The sequence below is a fragment of the Cheilinus undulatus genome, linkage group 4 (assembly GCF_018320785.1).
Source record: "Cheilinus undulatus linkage group 4, ASM1832078v1, whole genome shotgun sequence".
In the NCBI taxonomy this organism is placed as follows: Eukaryota; Metazoa; Chordata; class Actinopteri; order Labriformes; family Labridae; genus Cheilinus; species Cheilinus undulatus.
The window spans coordinates 9844304-9861993 of NC_054868.1; the positions used below are offsets into that span (position 1 = coordinate 9844304).

The 17690-nt window shown below is 40.6% G+C and overlaps 1 protein-coding gene across 4 annotated transcripts in view; it reads left to right on the forward strand.

Moving 5' to 3' along the window:
• Positions 1 to 299: 299 nt before the first annotated feature.
• krt222 (keratin 222) overlaps positions 300 to 17690 on the forward strand; it is a 38506-nt gene continuing 21115 nt past the window's right edge. For 2 of the 4 annotated variants that reach the window (XM_041784178.1, XM_041784181.1), the window contains exons 1-5: positions 300 to 679; positions 932 to 1135; positions 9145 to 9227; positions 12037 to 12190; positions 16862 to 17143. In XM_041784178.1, coding sequence (XP_041640112.1) covers positions 938 to 1135; positions 9145 to 9227; positions 12037 to 12190; positions 16862 to 17143 — 717 coding nt within the window. In that variant the 5' untranslated portion in view covers positions 300 to 679; positions 932 to 937. Of the gene's footprint in view, positions 680 to 785; positions 809 to 931; positions 1136 to 7801; positions 7903 to 9144; positions 9228 to 12036; positions 12191 to 16861; positions 17144 to 17690 lie in introns of those variants that run through there. The other 2 variants (XM_041784179.1, XM_041784182.1) reach the window with 2 other exon arrangements.

Sequence of the window (17690 nt, forward strand, 5' to 3'; positions counted from 1 at the left end):
TGAAACCTTTGTCCCAGACATATTGAAATATTCTCTCTAACTGGCCTAGACTGTAAGTAAGCAAGAGGTTACTCCGTTCAAAGTGTGCTTTAGTTGACCTTAAAACGTGTAAATGCACACAAATGCAACCTTAATGATAGCATAGGTAACCTCTTATTAAGGTACCGTTTAAATACACACATGCACTCACACCCAGGTCCTGTCACTGTGTCTCCCTGAACATTCCCTCCACAGTGTGTGTTGCTGTGCATTTGAAAGCGCCTCAGTAATCCTGGATCAGAGAGTACAAAGGGCCCCAGAGTGCTGGTGATGTAAGCACAGTGTCCAGTGCTTACCCCACTGCTCTACCTTCGTCCACATGCTGCCAGGGGTTGAGTGAGGTTGGACAGAGAGGACCGTCCCTGTCGTGGCTAACCCTGACCACCACAGACTGACACACCAACGATACTGGCAGGCTAATGGCAGCCCGTCTGCTCTGTCTCAGGGGCCGGCTGCTGATGACCTGGGACACAGTGGGAAAGAGAAAGTGTTGACCAGCCTGAAGTAGAGGAATGTAGCTAAGCCGTGGGGAGTGGTGGATCGGCTCAGTGTGACCAGGAAAACAGACAGACGGACTTCTGCTGGCTTATTACTCCACTCACTCACTGTGCCCTGCTCATAGAAGGCCACGTAGTCTCAGGTGTGTATCTCTGGGTAAACATTTACCTTGTTAACGCCTCTGGCAGCGTGTGATCTCACATGGGTGGCAGGCTGTTTGCTGTGAAAGTTGTCAATATAGATTTCTTCAGCACATTCTGGATATAACATAGTAAGTTACTCTTGTGTTTTGCCATCCTAGCCTAGCCTCTACCTGCTGTGATGGGCGATTTGACTGTATGGAAATTTCATCAGCTGGATATGTGAGTAAACATTTGGGTGTGGACTCTCTCAGGTCTCCATGGACTTGCTGCAAGACTCCAGTCAAACCATGTGGGGCCTGAATGCCCGTTTAAAGGGCTTCCTGGAGCAGGTGAACAGGCTGCAGGAGACCAACCGGAGGCTGGAGGCTCAGATAGCCGACTGGGGCATTAGAAACGACTCACGCTCCCGGGACTGGTCCTTGCAAGAGCAGACTGTCAAGGAGCTCCGAGCACAGGTCAGACTTTACTTTAAACACTCTTACAGTCAGATCATCCTTACAAATCACTCTAAAATGAGTCTCGCTGGAAAAAATAAGATAGTTTGCAGATGTGTCGCAGTAAATATACTGTCAGCCTTTCTAATTATGCTCCATGACATCAGCTCAAGGCCATATTGGCTGGATGACAACAGGAGCAGGTGTGTATAATCAAAAAGCATGACTGCAGTCAAAACAGACACTGATGATTATGCTGATGACAACTGCAGTCAACATCATGTGATTTTGAGCAGCCTCAGTGTTCACATGAATGCAAAGTTGGGTTGGTTAAGGCTCAAACACCACCCTCAGTAGAAGACAGCAGTCTAATGATTCATTCATCACAACCAACAACAACTTTTTACCCTCATAGTCGTTGTCGGATGTTGATACAAGGGCTGAGAGTCAGTGTTGGCTAAACAAGGGTCGGAGGATATAAAAGCTGTAAACTGCTGTTTACTTGTGATCATTTTACTGTTTCTGCTCCAGCTCTTTTTGGCATTTTGTTGTTCTTGTTACAATGACTGACTGAATGGCTGACTTAATGCTTTTCTGTCATGCACATGAAGTCTATAACCTTTTTGGGTTTACAAAAGAATAAAACTGAACAGATCATTGTTGTCATTGCAAAACCAACACAAGGCAGCTCTTTAACTGTAGGGATGGAGATTGAAATCCAGTTCTATGAGGACTTCAGTAACGTTTGAGCTTATCCAGTATCAAGTCTCCTGGGTTCTGTGGAGTCATGTTATTTTATCCAATCCCTGCTTTAAAAACATACATAAGTGCTTGCAATGAGCAGAAGCTCAAAGCACATCAGCACAGTGTGTTATATTTTCTTCCTCATCTGCTCAGATCAGCGCTGAAAAGTGCTCCAATAACCTTGTACACTAGCTTATATATTAGTCTGATGTTGAAATCCTGTTGAAATCAGCAGAATTTGCATCAACAGGTTCTTTGCAGATGGCATCACACCACAGCGGACTTCAGATGGGGGTCAGAAGGGATTTCATGCAGTAAACAGAGCAAAGACTGGGAATCAATCCTGTGACCAGTACATCAAGGACTATAGGCTCTGTATACGGGTGCCTGCTCACATGATTTTTTTCCCCCATAAATTATTACTGATGAAAATGAGGTTGAAAGTTTATGGTTAAATGTTGACCCTGTTAGGCTCTCAGGGTAGACCTAAATTCAGAACCGGGCCCATGCTGTGATTGAGTTTGACATGTCTAAGCATGGGCCGGCATTGTTACTCGCTTGTGTATGGTCTGTTTCCACAAAGTGGTCTGGTTTGGTTCAGTAGAGTTTGCCATGGTTCTGCACATCCAATACTGATCTTGCCTGTGTTTCCTCAGATGATGTCTGTCCAGTCTTGCTCGTTGTAAGGGAAATCTGTGCCTTTTAGGAGATGTGGATCGTTTGGCTCAGCTCAGTAGAGCTGGTTGTTTGGCTTCCAATTTGGCACCAGTTTGACTCTTTCAGTTGGGATTAAACAACAACAAATGAATGCAGGAAAGTAATCTGGCAGTCATATGGGATCATTTAAGACTGATTGTCACAGGGTAAAGGGTAAGTTGTTGCGTGAGTGGTTGTATACAATGGCTGCTAGTGGAGTGATTAGCTCGGAGTTAGCCACATCGGCAGTTTTGTCAGAACTGGGCAACATTTCTTGATTAAAACAAAGGCAGGGGGCCACCCTGAATGCTTTTCATGATGGAAAAGATGTTTTCGCTCCTCCCCGGCCTCAGCATGGGTTTGTGATCAACGCGGGCATGGTTTGCCAGTATATCAAATGGCTGCTGCGACGGTAGCTATAAGCTTGGATGTAGCTGTTGGAAAGCAACAGTTGCACTGAACCACATTTTTAAAAAGAAAAGAGCCTCACCGAAAGCTTGTCTCAGCAGAGAGGATTTTTTTTTGCATGTCTGCTGACCAGGGCTGAACAGTTAATCAAAAATTAGATGAAACTGCAATGTGGCATGATGGAAGTTACAAATTGTAGAAGGTGCAATATTTCTTTAACCTGAAATTTTTATCAAAATACCTATTTTAAAACCTTTTTTTGCTGCAGGGATGTTAAAATCTACTTATCATTTAATCATTTAAGTGACAGTTTTTTTAGAATAGTCAACAAAAATCCTACTTTTTGTATGTTTTTCTTACTAAATATGAGAATGACATACAACTTATGACTCCCTTCAATACAACAATTCCTATCCAGTTTGCAAAAAACATAAGATCAGGAGCTTAAGAAGAAATTGCACATCATATCGCAATTGCAGTATTGGGTAAAAAAACATCGCAATAAGATTATTTTCTCAAATCATTCAGCCCTACTCCTGACCACCCTTGGCATCAAGCCTGTCCATTCACGATCTACGGCAGTGGTAACCTGTCAGCTCAAGATAAGGACATGTCAACAGCGTCACTTTTGTCTTTTTGCTCTGATTGGCCGTCATTAATTTGACAGAACATTCCTCCAATCATCCTCCGGGATTTTTTTTTTTTTTTTTAAAGTCCTGCCCTTGCCAAACACTTTCTATGGGAGCTTTCCCAGATGAACATGGAATATGTTCATGCAATGGATATCTGAAACAGTTGATCTGGCGTGTCAGGTTAATTTGCACCATTAGTGAAGTTATCCACTGAGTTTGAGCTCTGCCTGTGACTCCAGGTGGTCCTAAAGAATGCATGTGCATTAGTGTCATTGCCAGTGAGGTTGACTTTCTGCTTTGTTGTTGCAAGAGGAAACCCACCTTGCCACAGTTACTGCAGCTCCATCATATAGTTAAATATTTTACACTTTGAAAGTTTAGTTTAACTGTATGTAGTGTGGACCAATATACAGTTGCAAGAAAAAGTATGTGAACCCTTTGGGATTTCTTGGATTTCTGCATAAATTGGTCATCAGATGTGTTCTGATCTTCATCTAAGTCACAACAATAGACAAACACAGTCTGCTTAAACTAATACTGCACAAAAAATGATATTTTTATGATGTTTTTATTGAACAAAACATGTAAAGATTCACAGTGCAGGGTGGAAAAAGTATGTGAACCCCTAGGCTAATGACTTCTCCAAGAGCTAACTGGAGCCGGGAGTCAACAACCTGGAGTCCAATCAATGTGATGAGATTGGATGTGTTGGTTAAAGCTGCCCTGTCCTATAAAAACACACACCACTTTTGAATTTGCTGTTGTCAAGAAGCATTGCCTGATGTGAACCATGCCTGGCACAAAAGAGCTCTCAGAAGACCTACAATCAAGAATTGTTGACTTGCATGAAGCTGGAAAGGGTTACAAAAGTATCTCTAAAAGCCTTGATGTTCATGTGTCCATGGTAAGACAGACTGTCTACAAATGGAGAAAGTTCAGCACTGTTGCTACTCTCCCTAGGCGTGGTCGTCCTGTAAAGATGACTGCAAGAGCACAGCGCAGAATGCTCAATGAGGTGAAGAAGAACCTTAGAGTGTCAGCTAAAGACTTACAGAAGTCTCTGGCACATGCTAACATTTGTGTTGACAAATCTACAATAAGTAAAAAATTAAAACAAGAATGGAGTTCATGGGAGAACACCACAGAGGAAGCCACTGCTGTCCAAAAAACACATTGCTGCACGTTCGAAGTTTGCAAAGAGCACCTGGATGTTCCACAACACTACTGGCAAAATATTCTGTGGACAGATGAAACCAAAATTGAGTTGTCTGGAAGGAACACACAACGCTATGTGTGGAGAAAAAAGGCACAGCACACCAACATCAAAACCTCATCCCAACTGTGAAATATGGTGGAGGGGCCATCATGGTTTGGGGCTGCTTTGCTGCCTCAGGGCCTGGAGGATTGCCATCATTGAAGGAAAAATGAATTCCCATGTTTATCAAAACATTTTGCAGGAAAACTTAAGACCATCTGTCCGCCAACTGAAGCTCAACAGAGGATGGGTGATGCAACAGGACAACGACCCAAGGCATAGAAGTAAATCAACAACAGAATGGCTTCAACAGAAGAAAATATGCCTTCTGGAGTGGCCCAGTCAGAGTCCTGACCTCAACTCGATTGAGATGCTGTGGCATGACCTCAAGAGAGTGATTCACTCCAGACATCCCAAGAATATTGCTGAACTGAAACAGTTTTGTAAAGAGGAATGGTCCAAAATTCCTCCTGACCCTCGTGCAGGTCTGATCTGCAACTACAGGAAATGTTTGGTTGAGGTTATTGTTGCCAAAAGAGGGTCAACCAGTTATTAAATCCAAAGGTTCATATACTTTTTCCACCCTGCACTGTGAATGTTTACAGGGTTTGTTCAATAAAAACATCATAAAAATATCATTTTTTGTGCGGTATTAGTTTAAGCAGACTGTGTTTATCTATTGTTGTGACTTAGATGAAGATTAGAACACATTTGATGACCAATTTATGCAGAAATCCAAGAAATCCCAAAGGATTCACATACTTTTTCTTGCAACTGTAGATGCTTTTAAAGTGTGTATTTTACTTTATTATAGAGTCTTGTTGTGGCTTTACCTGAACAACCTGATATTCATTTTCATGTTGTTATTGCCAATAAGGCAATCATATTTAGTGTACAGCTCCTCAGTAACTACTCGGTAAACTCTAAATATTTTAACTTTTACTGAAGTAGATTTATAGGCCATCATTTTTGCTTTGACCTAAGTAAACTTTAACTAGAGTGACTTTAATTTTACCTAGGTACAATAGTTGCATTTTTTCACTTCCCAAGTATTGCAAGTCCAAAACTTTATCTTGCCTTATATCGATTTTCTGAGTAGCTACATCCCCATAGAGTTTCTTGATTTTATTTGAGATTCTCATGATATAAAGCTCTAATTTTGATCTTTTCTTTACAAGAAGATATTTTCTTGTTTATATTTTTTATCAAATAAGAACATTATCTCTCAAAAACATTTTTTCCACATTGGATATTTTGAATTATTCTTGTCATCAAGCCTGAGAAGTACTGTTCTGTGAAAATTAAACTGGAGAGTCACAGTTTCAGCACTTTCTTGTTTCCCTTGTTTTAAAACTTACGTAAAAGCCTTAGAGGTGAGAGGTAACCCCACATTAAAGCAGCATGTTTCAGAGGATTAGAAGCAGATATGTGTCATTACGCTTGGATCGGAGCCAGAGAGGCGCAGTGAGAAAGTCAGCTGTAACACACACTCACAGAATGCGGAAACTCATACTGCCTTTCTGTGAAAGCCAGTGCTCTCTGTCAACCATTAACACTAACCGGTATGGTGATGTCACATGACTCTGCTCGATGGTTTTCGACTGGCCTCTCTCTCTGCATGAGTAACTTTCACTGACAGACGTCTTAATGACTTTCTGTTGCCCGTTGTTTAGCCCCCCCCCCCAGCGTCTCAAGAGTTTGGCTTTTGTTCCCATGACTATGTCAGACACAAGAGTCATCTCTGCTGGCATCTTTGTTCGCTGATCCAGGAAGTGCATTGATGTTAACATATAGGATTACTTTTAGAAACGGCTTTCCATCATCTTTTCATTGACAACGCAGATGTAGTGATGAGTAAGACATTAAGAAGGAGATCTTCTCTGACTCATCTGAGGGCTTAGAAATGGGCAGGTGTAGTGAAACATACTTACAATGAAGGTATTAAAATGTTTATGGTATTAATATTATGGAATATTCCATGTGTTCTTTGGCTTTCCTTCAACATGGGTGTGTCTTTCTCTGAAAGTGTTTCAATCCTAAGAAAACAGAGTGAAATAAAGGTGTGTTAACATCTTTTTGTGTGTGATAAAAGACAAGGAAAACCCTTTTCAAGCTTTGATTTATCCGTTTAAACATAAGAACACATTTATAGCAACAGCTCTAGAGTCTAATCTCTGAGAGTTTACGTAATGCTCAATATATGAACCAGCGTAAATATAAGCCACTCCTAATGCTGAACAATTAAATAGAATAGAGGGGCTTTACTTTGCTTTTACCCCTCATATACAAATATCCTGGCAAACATGCTGCATGAGTGTGCTCTAATGAAACAAAGTAGTTTTTTTTTTCTAATGCTCATCATATCAGCCTAAGCATTACTTGTGACAACTTAAAAAAAATAGAAATAAACACTCATGTTTTGGATGATTGATATTTCAGTTTCAGGGCACTGATGGCCTAGCAGTTCAGCCGCACCACTCACTGAGGTTGTAGTACTCTAGCAGGCAGCTGGGTTCAAATCCAATCTGTGGCTCCTTTCCCTCATGTCATTCCCCGTTCACTCTACTGATTTCCCTGCTATTCACAGTCCTATTGTATAACCATATCATATAAAGCCCAGTAAATCTTAAAAAGGAAGTATTTACAATGATTACTACCTGATGTTATTTGAGAACTGACAAGATGGCACCAGTTTAGCTCAACTGGTAGAGCAGGTGCCTGTATATAGAGACTGGAGTCCTCTGCACACTGGTATCAGATTTGAATGCTGATCCTCACACGGTTTTCCTCAACTCTCATAATCCTCAACTCTCTCGCCCTATGTTTCCTGTTCCTCATCAGCTATCTTATCAAAAAATGAAAAAGCACAAAAAATCTTTGAAAATGAAAATATGTTTTTGTATGTAATTTGTAATGTCATTTTTATTTCCCTTTTTTTTGTTAAACTGGAATTGGAATTGGAAATTGGAGTTCACTGACTGGTCCTTCATAAAGGCTGAACAGCTGGAGACGAGAGATCACAAGATCACGGGAGAACTACAAAGTGAAATCACGTAATTACAACAAGTCCATTGTGAGAGTAGCAGAGAACAATAGGTCACTCTGCCCCTCTGAGGTTGATTTGCTGTTCATTTCACAATTATTTCATTCACCATGGATAGGTAGGGAAATTAAAAGGTTTATGTTTTCTAGAAAGAACAATGTGGTGTGATAGAATTATCTGTTCTTTTTCCATGGCATTGTGTTAGCTCTGTGACCCTCTGACTAACTGACCACAGATGTGCCATGGGTTGGGACATGATGTTGATATAGTGAGGAGATTTGCCATAAGGAGTTCATGAAGTGTGTTGTTTTTGAAGTCTTTCCTGTTCCGGTTAATTTTCTCTATGCTTATTGGTGTGTTTTGGCAGCGACCTCAGCTGAAAATATACGTCGAGCATATCTGGAGTGTAGCAGAGCGCAGTGGTGCTTCTGGCACGCACCAGAGATGGACCAGAGTGTGCTGTGAAATTATGAAGATTGACCAGAAAGCAAAGATGTTCAAAGGCACTATTTTTTTTTAAGAGCATGCATTTTAAATTGAGTTTAGTACTAGTCTAAACTGGGGAAAATGCTCAGAAAACAGTCAAATTCATTACAGGGTCGATGTGTCAGTGGCTATGTGCTGTGAGCTCAGTATGCTAAGTCGAGAGTTGCTAAAGTTAGCAGCTAGCTCCGCCAGCCTTTTTCTCCTCTCTGCAGATTAATATTGTGCTTGATGTGGTCACTTGTCACTTTGGTTGAGTAGTTATATGAGTATAACCCTCAACAGCCTATATACAAGATTACTTCCATTTTCTAGTTCAAGAAGCTGTCAAACCAAGCTGTTCCAACAACTCAGTAAGCTCGCTAACCTTAGGGAAAGCTGTGACAGGAAGGCAGTGGCCATCAACTGAAGCTGCAGCGTGATGAAGACTGTACAGTGGGCACCTGCACCACCAACAGAGCTTTAACACTGCCCTTGGGTCATAATTACTACTTAAATTGTGCTTCCCTATTCGTTAATGCACAGCCACCTGCATTAGGAAAAGACTTTTTAGCTCTTTCAGAAACTTTTTGAGCACAGCAAGAAGCTGAGGATAGTCCACATGGCTTGATTTGACACAGAGAAAATGAATGTTGACCCAGTCTGCAGCAGCTCACAGCACTTGGGCAACATAGAGTGAAAGTAACCTGCATATCTATTGAATTGTTTGGCTGTTTTTTTTTTTTTTTGCACATTCTCTGATATTATCACATGTTGTGTTGTTTTTCAGGTTGGTAGACTGTTGATGGAGAATGCTCAGTTGGCACTACAGTCAGACACCATGAAGTCCAGAGCTGCTGCCATTCAGGCCAGGTCAGCCGTCTATGTTTTCCTGAAAGTTCTAGCACTTCTCAATCAACACAGGCTAGATTTGACTGAATAGTTAAAGCTAGAGATCACATCTACAGTAGTACATGTAGTGCTCACAATGCTTTTTACAATTAAGTTACTTTGTTATCACAACAGACCCATTCAGACATTACAAAAAATGAACACTAGTTAAAGGTACAGTATGTAGAGTTTTTATTCACTTAAATGTCTACACTATTGAAAAGGTGACTACTCCTATGTAAAATAATATTTTATTTGAAATCTTTAATTTCCTCAAATATTTCCACACTTTTCAAAACCAGACAAATTAATAGTAACAGGACGTATCTTGTGTGTCAGGAGGAACTGCTGCTAGCAGCCTCTGTTGTGTTGCTGTATCTTCTATATTTGTGCTGCTTATTTATGATGAACCATGATAATTCTCTGCCATTGGTTGCAATTTCATTCACCCAAGCCCACCCCCTTGATATGGACCTCCACCCACCTCCATAACATTTCAGCCCCACTCAGGTCCGGTAGTTGGCGCTCTGCATAGTGCCAGCCTCCTCAGCTTACTCTTTATCCTTAACTGAGGATTCTGCTTATTAAAAACTGCACTCCATACAGTGTATTTGGTAAACAGTAAACTCAGGTTTTTTTTTTTGCCATTATTCAGACAGGACAGCTGAGGAGAGACAGGAAACATAGTGGGGTGGGGGGAGACATGCACCAAACAGCGCTGAGACTGGGAACTGACCCCACAACCAGTGTGCCGAGGACCACCACCTCTGTAAAAGGGTGCCCTCTCCACCAAACAAGCTAAACCAGTGGCCTCAACCCAGTTTGATTTCATTGATGAGTTACTTGCAGTAGGGGAGAAAAATTCTTTAGGTCTGCTTCCTATTTCACACTACAAAAGTTCCCAGGATGCCTTGTGAGTAGAGTGAACTGGGAAGGCCTTTATTAATGGCCCTTCTCACTCATTATTTGTAATTTATCAATGAAACCAAACAGTCATTTACTTTTAAATACCCTGAATAGAAACAGGGAAAAAATTGTGGTAGCAAGAAGATGGCACAGTGAGCATTCATAAAGATCTCTATCCATATGTTCATACTCGCTCCCATGTCTGCATCTCTTCCCCTCTCTGTGGAAAAAAAAAATGAGCCAGGATTGCATTTTTTTAGTATATATTTTGGGGCTTTTTAAGCCTTTATTTTTGGAGAGGAGAACAGTGTATAGAGTCAGAAACAGGGATGAGAGAGTGGAGGAGAGGAAGGAGCTGCAGGTCAGACTTGAACTAGGGCTGCCCTCATACATGAGGTGCGACCTTAGTACTTGGTGACTTATATCCTTTTAACTTTAAATTTGGCACCATGGTTTTAGAGAAAATAGTGACCTCACATTTACAAGTTGAAATTTTATTGAGTTGTTTTTGATTTCAACCTGCTGCAACACGTCAACACATGCATTATAGGCCACTGAAGTTGGTTTTAAGGACAAAAGTTTTTATTTCAGTCATTCTTAAACTTTAAATTGTGTGTTTTCAGGGCTGAAATTTTAGATCTGAACTACATTTAAATATCGACATTAGTATCAGCTAAAATTATTTTGTAAATAGTGGATATTGGCAAAAATCCACTATCATCCATCCCTAATCTGATATATTTCACATTTATCATTGCACATATGCACACATGTATGTTTGTAGGCGTGCTTCTATGAGTATCATTTATCTGTTTGCTTCTGTAAAACACAAAAAAATGAAATGAAGTATTGTAAAATCCAGACCACCTCATTAACAACCACCTAATCTTTCTTGTTTTCATCCTGCTGTGATACTTTTCTAGTCCTCTCTTATTTTACTCAGGCCAGTTCTCGCTCCTGTGAGCCAACCTGCATACAAATCCAGGCCGGGCTTTGTGCCGCATCGGCACTTTCACTTCTGTATTGATGCAGAGTGACACCACGCACACATGCACTCACACACACACACACACACACACACACAAAGACACCACCCGTCCACTGTCGGCCATTAACCCCTGAAGGACAGTGTTGGCTCACAGCAGCTTGAAATGAATACACCAGGTCTATTTATAGCTGCACCTACTGTTTCACCTGACCGGCTGAGTGTGTCTGAGACTCTGGACTCTTTTATGACACACTTTTAAGATTTCAAGGACTTTTTTATGTGCTTTGTACTCAAAGTTCAGACATATTACCTAGTTATGGCATCCTAGTTGAGCTGGATATTTAGTAAGACGGAGAAATGTCAGTGCTTCAGAGAAACATGCTCGTCTTAATTTTTGTTTTCTGATCATCGTCTCTTTCCTTCTCAGACTTCTAATTAAATATAATAATAATATTATTATTATTACAGTTATTATGATTATTATAATTATAATTATTACCTCCGCCAAGGAGGTTATGTGATCGACAGGGTTTGTTAGTTTGTTTGTTAATAATAATAATAATAATAATAACTTTATTTGTAAAGCACTTTTAAAAACATGGGTTTACAAAGTGCTTTGACAAGTGCAGAAGCAAGTACAAAAACAAAGCAACAACCCAGACAAAAGACAAGCAACATAACTCAAAAACATATGGACGGATTTTGATGAAATTTTCAGGAAATGTCAGAAATTGCATAAGGAAGAACTGATTAGATTTTGGGAGTGATCCAGATCACCATCTGGATCCAGGAATTTTTTAAAGGATTCTTTACTGCTAGGAGATAGGGCTAATGGCATTTATATTTATATTTATATTTATATTTAATACAACTGTGACTGTTGGTTTTAAATCCCAGGTGTGAGATGGAGGAGAGGAATACACTGCGCCTGGAGCAGCAGGTGGCTCTGCTCAGAGAATCAAAGAGGAAGGCGGATCAGAGCGGTGTGGCACTGGAGGCGGACCTTCGACGCTCCATGATGGAGCTGCAGGAGATGAACCAGGAGTTTGAGGTCATTACTGCACATGTTTGTCTTTCTTTGTTTCCTTTCAGCTCCTTTGCCTGCTTGTTTTTATGCAACTACTCCTTCTGTCTGCTTTACAACTTTACAATGACAGTGTTTGATAAAGGAGGAAATGTGGGATAAGACTGATGAGAACTCACAATGAGCCAAAGTCCCATTTTTTCACCAAGGGCCTCTCAGTTAAAAACAATAACGAAAGATGATGTTCAGAGTAACACGGAATCATACACAGCAAAATCGCCAGTGTTAGATTAACACTGAGAGTGTTAAATCTAACACTAGAAAAGTGTGTATATGTGTCCATTCTTTTGAGCGTTCATTTAAGACTTTTCAAAGTGTTACTTTTTTTACACTGAACCAGTGTTACTGCAACACTGTATGGTGTCAGAAATTTACACTGGTGAACACTGAGTAGTGTTGATAGTACTCAACACTGTCATCAGTGTTAAAAAATTAACACTAAGGAGTGTATTACAATTAATTTCAGCAGGTGTAAAATACTGTGAATAGCAACTGCCCCTCATCCACCAACCTGATAACAACAAGAAACAAGACATGTAAGTTCCACAAAGTGGGTGTTGGTAGTCAGACACACCTGACAATATTGACTGCCACCTCACATTGTAAGGTATTCAACAGCAATCATGGAGACCCAAAGACAAAGCTTGTCCAGAGATAACAATCTGTCCTTACTCCATAGTCAGGACAGTCACCACAGCCAAGACCTGACCAACCTAGAAGACAAATACACTCATGGTGCAAAAGTGTTTATGCATCAAAACTTAGGAACTCAAGATAACTCAAGAAACATGTGCAAGTGAATCCCAGCAGTGACCCCTGTACAACAGGCGACATCTAAACACAGCTAATCATCTAAATACATCTTAAAAACATCTGAACCCAGCTTAACACTCTGCACTGAGGCATGATGGGAAAACTCTGCCCCCCAGATTTGAAATTGCAGTAGGTGGGGCTTGGATCAACTGACTCTCTACAGTGTTGGAATAACACTGGTTGATTTAACACTGTCAAATAACTCCAACACTGAAGACCATTTACTCTGAATGGAGTTAAAATAACAATTTGAGTGGTAAAATCAACACTGAAATGTTTAACACTGAGAATCCAAAACTCCAGTTTTTGCTGTGGAGGAATAATTTTAGGTCACTTCGTCCCCACCCCCTGATGAAAACAAACTCTGAATGGACCGTACTCAGAATGAAGAAGCTAAACAGGAACTGCACATTTAATACTATAGAATATTGTGGTCCATCACAAGGAAGCAGCACAAAACATGAATGTGATACAGCAACAGAACGGCAGCTGTCAGCAGGAGTTCTGCTTCTCTGTGTGGCAGTGATGATTATATCCAGGGTTTCCCTCTTCTTTCTAAAATGAAATTCTGGCAGGCTGTACGCTGGAAAGTATTGTGTTTCCACATCTACAATGAAACATCATGTTCAGCTACCATTCTAAAGTCCAGGATTTCTGTGGCTTTGAAAACAGTTGGAAGTATTTAAGGTAATGTAAGGATTCATCAAAAGCATAAAAAAACAAATTCAATAGAGTTTAAGCCATTTAAAAATATTAAATTAGACATCTCACTGCAAAAATTCTGTTTTTGGACCATTTCGCTTAACTCAAAGCCAATTCATCTGTTGACTCATGGGACTCCCTTGCAGTCTTTTGTTGAAAAGTCAATATTAGATCATTCCTAAATGATTGTTAAGTGGTTATTTACGCAGATGAAAACAGAAAAGCTTTATGACCCTGATCAAAATAAATGTTTGACAACAGAGGAGTTCATTGAATGTTATGGTATACATTTTGAATACCTATTTTTAAGCAGCCCATTTGAGAGTTAGCAGTATACAAAACCAATTCCAAAATAGTTGGGGCGCTGTGTTAAGTGTAAATAAAAACGGAATGCAATGATTTATAAATCTCAGAAACTGATATTTTATTCCCAATAGAGTATAAAAAACATATCAGATGTTGAATCTGAGGCATTTTACCATTTCATGAAAAATATTAGCTAATTTTGAATTTGATGGCAGCAACACATCACAAAAAAGTAGGGACAGGGCAACAAAAGGCTGGAAAAGTAGATGGTACTAATGAAAGACAGATGGAGGAACATTTTGCAGCTAACCTGGTCAATTGGCAACAGATCAGTAACATCATTGGGCATAAAAGGAGCATTTTAGAGAGGCAGAGTCTCTCAGTAATGATGGGCAGAGGTTCACTAATCTGCAAAAAAATTGCCCCTGAAAATCATGGAACACTTTTACAGAATTGTTCCTGAATGTTAAATTGCAAAGACGTTGAATATTACACCATCTACAGTTGATAATATCATTAAAAGAGTCAGATAATCTGGAGAAATCTCTGTGAGCAAGGAACAAGCCCGAAGGTCAACATTGGATGCCCGGCGTCATCTTCTCTCAGCCAAAGCTCATTTGAAATGGACTGAGGAGAAATGGAAAACTGTTCAGTGGCCAGTTAAATCAGAATTTTTTTTTTTTTTTTTTTTTTTAATTGGAAACCACAGAACCATGGAAACCACCAGTGTCCTGTGAAGAGGGATCAGCTTGTTATTAGTACACAGTTCAAAAGCCTCACATGGTTTAGAGTTGCATTAGTACTTCTGGTGTTGGCAGCTTACACATCTGGACTATCAATGCTGAAAAGTAGATAGGTTTTAATAAGTAAGCCCATCGAGACCAGTGGTTCCCAAAATTTCCAGCCCGTGACCCCCAAAACAACGGCGTCAGAGACTAGGGCCCCCACCTTCCCTTGAGGGGGAAAAGCGCATGGTGTTGCACAAAGCAACTTGCTTTTTAGGTAGTTTTTATAACTGGTACTTACATTTAAGCAAATATCACTTGATTACTTTATTTTTAGTTTAAATTGGACTCATTTTTCAATAAAATGTATGATTTTAAATAATGTTAAATTTCTTTTTGCTTTTTGGAAAGCATCCCATGACCCCCCTTCACTGTCTCGCTACCCCCACTTTGGGAACCACTGATCTAGACAACGTCTCTTTCAGGGAAGGCATTGCATATTTCAGCAGCACAATGCTAAACCACATACAGCATTGATCACATCAGCATGGCTTCACAGTAGAACAGTCTGTTTGCAGAGCTGGCCTGCTGACAGTGTAGACCAGGGGTCATCAACTCCATTTGCACACGGGCCAGATTTTTCTTAACAGGGCCAGACATTGAAATTAACTACAATAGAATTAATATTTTGGTCTGATTAACTTATTCTTGTAAAATATTATGTCCTCTTACAGAACTTTTAGCCTTTTGTGTACAGCCCAGGTCACCTATACTGCAGCAAGCCACAAGGGGGCGATTGAAATATTTAACTACATATTTTAATTGGCCAAAAACACATAGAAGAAATAGATCTTCAGTGTAGATTCTCAGGAAGGGAAACTGCACACTCAAAGAGACTTGCGTGGAAAGTCGATGTGAAAAACCATAGCTTTGATCAAGATAAGACGGTTAAGTGTATGATTACCATTGCCAACTACAGCACTACTCTATCAAGAAAGGCATAAAAAGCCCAAAATACATCCTTAAAAATATTGAATTCTATCCCTCCTAGATTTTCTAGATTTAATAATCTTCTTTGTGGGGGGCCTCATGTGGCCCCCGGGCCACCAGTTGATGATCACTGGTCTAGACCTTTCACCTGTAAAGCATTTGGAGCATCATTAAATGAAAATACAGCAATGAAGACCCAGTTAGAATCCTACATCAGACAAGAATGGGACAACATTCCTTTCCCAAAACTCCATCAACTGGTCTCCTCACTCCCCAGGTATTTACAGACTGTTGTTAAAAGAATGCTACACAATGGTACACAGGGCCCTGTCCCTGCTTTTTTGAGATGTGTTGCTGTCGTCAAATTAAAAGTTTGCTAATATTTTTCATGAAATGGTAAAATGTCTCAGTTTCAACATTTGACATGTTGTTTGCGTTCTATTGTGAATAAATATCGGTTTATGAGATTTTTAAATCATTTTATTCTGTTCTTATTTACATTTTAAACAGCGCCCCAGCTTTTTTGGAGCCGGGGTTGTAGATGATGTTTGCATTGATAGCTGCTTGTTTTTTCACTTCCAACGCTAACATGTTTGAGTGTTTGACATGCTTTATGCCTTCCTATGAGCTTATTCCTATGCTTACCTCATCCATACCTCCTCTCTCCTTCCTTTCTTCCCTGTCTTTGTTCACTCATTCCTGCTGACTAATACCTCAGCCTCTATAGTCCAGCATCTCTTCCTGTGTACAGACACACACATGCACATGCATTCACACACAGTTTTATATATCTTTCTAAGACCAACTAACTGATCCTTCCCTTTGTTTTGCATCTGCATTGCGTTGACTGGCTCCTCATCTCACTCTCACAGGCACCAACACTGATATGCACAAAAACAAAAATACAAACACATGGCTCATGCTCTCTTTTTCTCCTCCGCATTCATCTACACAGAGGTTTCATCTCCCTGTTTTTCATGTTTCTCTCTTCTTTTCTCTCTCTTTACATCTTCTACTCTCATCTCTCTCTCCTTCTTTTCCCTCTCTCTCCCTCTCTCTCGCCCCCCTCCCCCTCTTGCTCCCACTGGTTGTCTGTTTGCAGGCAGCCCAGGCTCTACAGCTGCAGCGGGCCGGCTCCTGCGATGATCTGTTAGAGACGGCAGCAGCAGCAGTAGCAGGAGGTGAGAAGGAGGATGGCACAGGGATGGAGCTCACCCAGCTCCTCGACAGAATCAGAGCGCAGTGCGAACAGAGCAGAATCCCCGGCCCGGGAGAGAGGAACTTCAACCTGGGCTCAGTTTCAAATCCAGTCCCCAGCTCTGCCGGGCCCAGCAGCTCTGGAGCAGCAGCAGCATCCAGAACACACAGAGGAGCTCTCACTGAGGTACGCATCCACATCCATCTTCTTTTCTGTGAATCTCTCATGTTATCCTGGCTCACTGCCAACAAGACACACCCTCAACACCAACTCCAGGCCGTCCCGTGGGTAAGGCAGACTTCTGTATGCACTTGGATGGAGTTAAAACAAATAGCAGAGTGTTTGTTGATTGTGGTGAGAGGCTGTAGGCTTTGGGCTTATCATGAGTCTCCTCTCTTTAAGGTTTGTGTTTGTTTTATGTAATTTTCTCCTCAGTTCACCTTTTTACTGTCACATATATCTATAGTAGTGTGTCAAAGCATTTCATCAGTTACCTCCTTCAGTGCATTAATCTCAGTCTCCTTTAAATATCCAGGTACTGGATACTCCTTAAACATGATCATTTTAATCTACAGTGCAGATGTTATCCTTTATCTATTGTTAGCAGGCCTTTCTATATCGAAGTTGGATCTTTTTATGTAATTATGGAAAAAAGTGCAGCACAGGAGCCTTTTATTACCCCTGTGTTCCTCTACCACAGCACAATGACTTTGGTCTGACAGTGACGATAAAG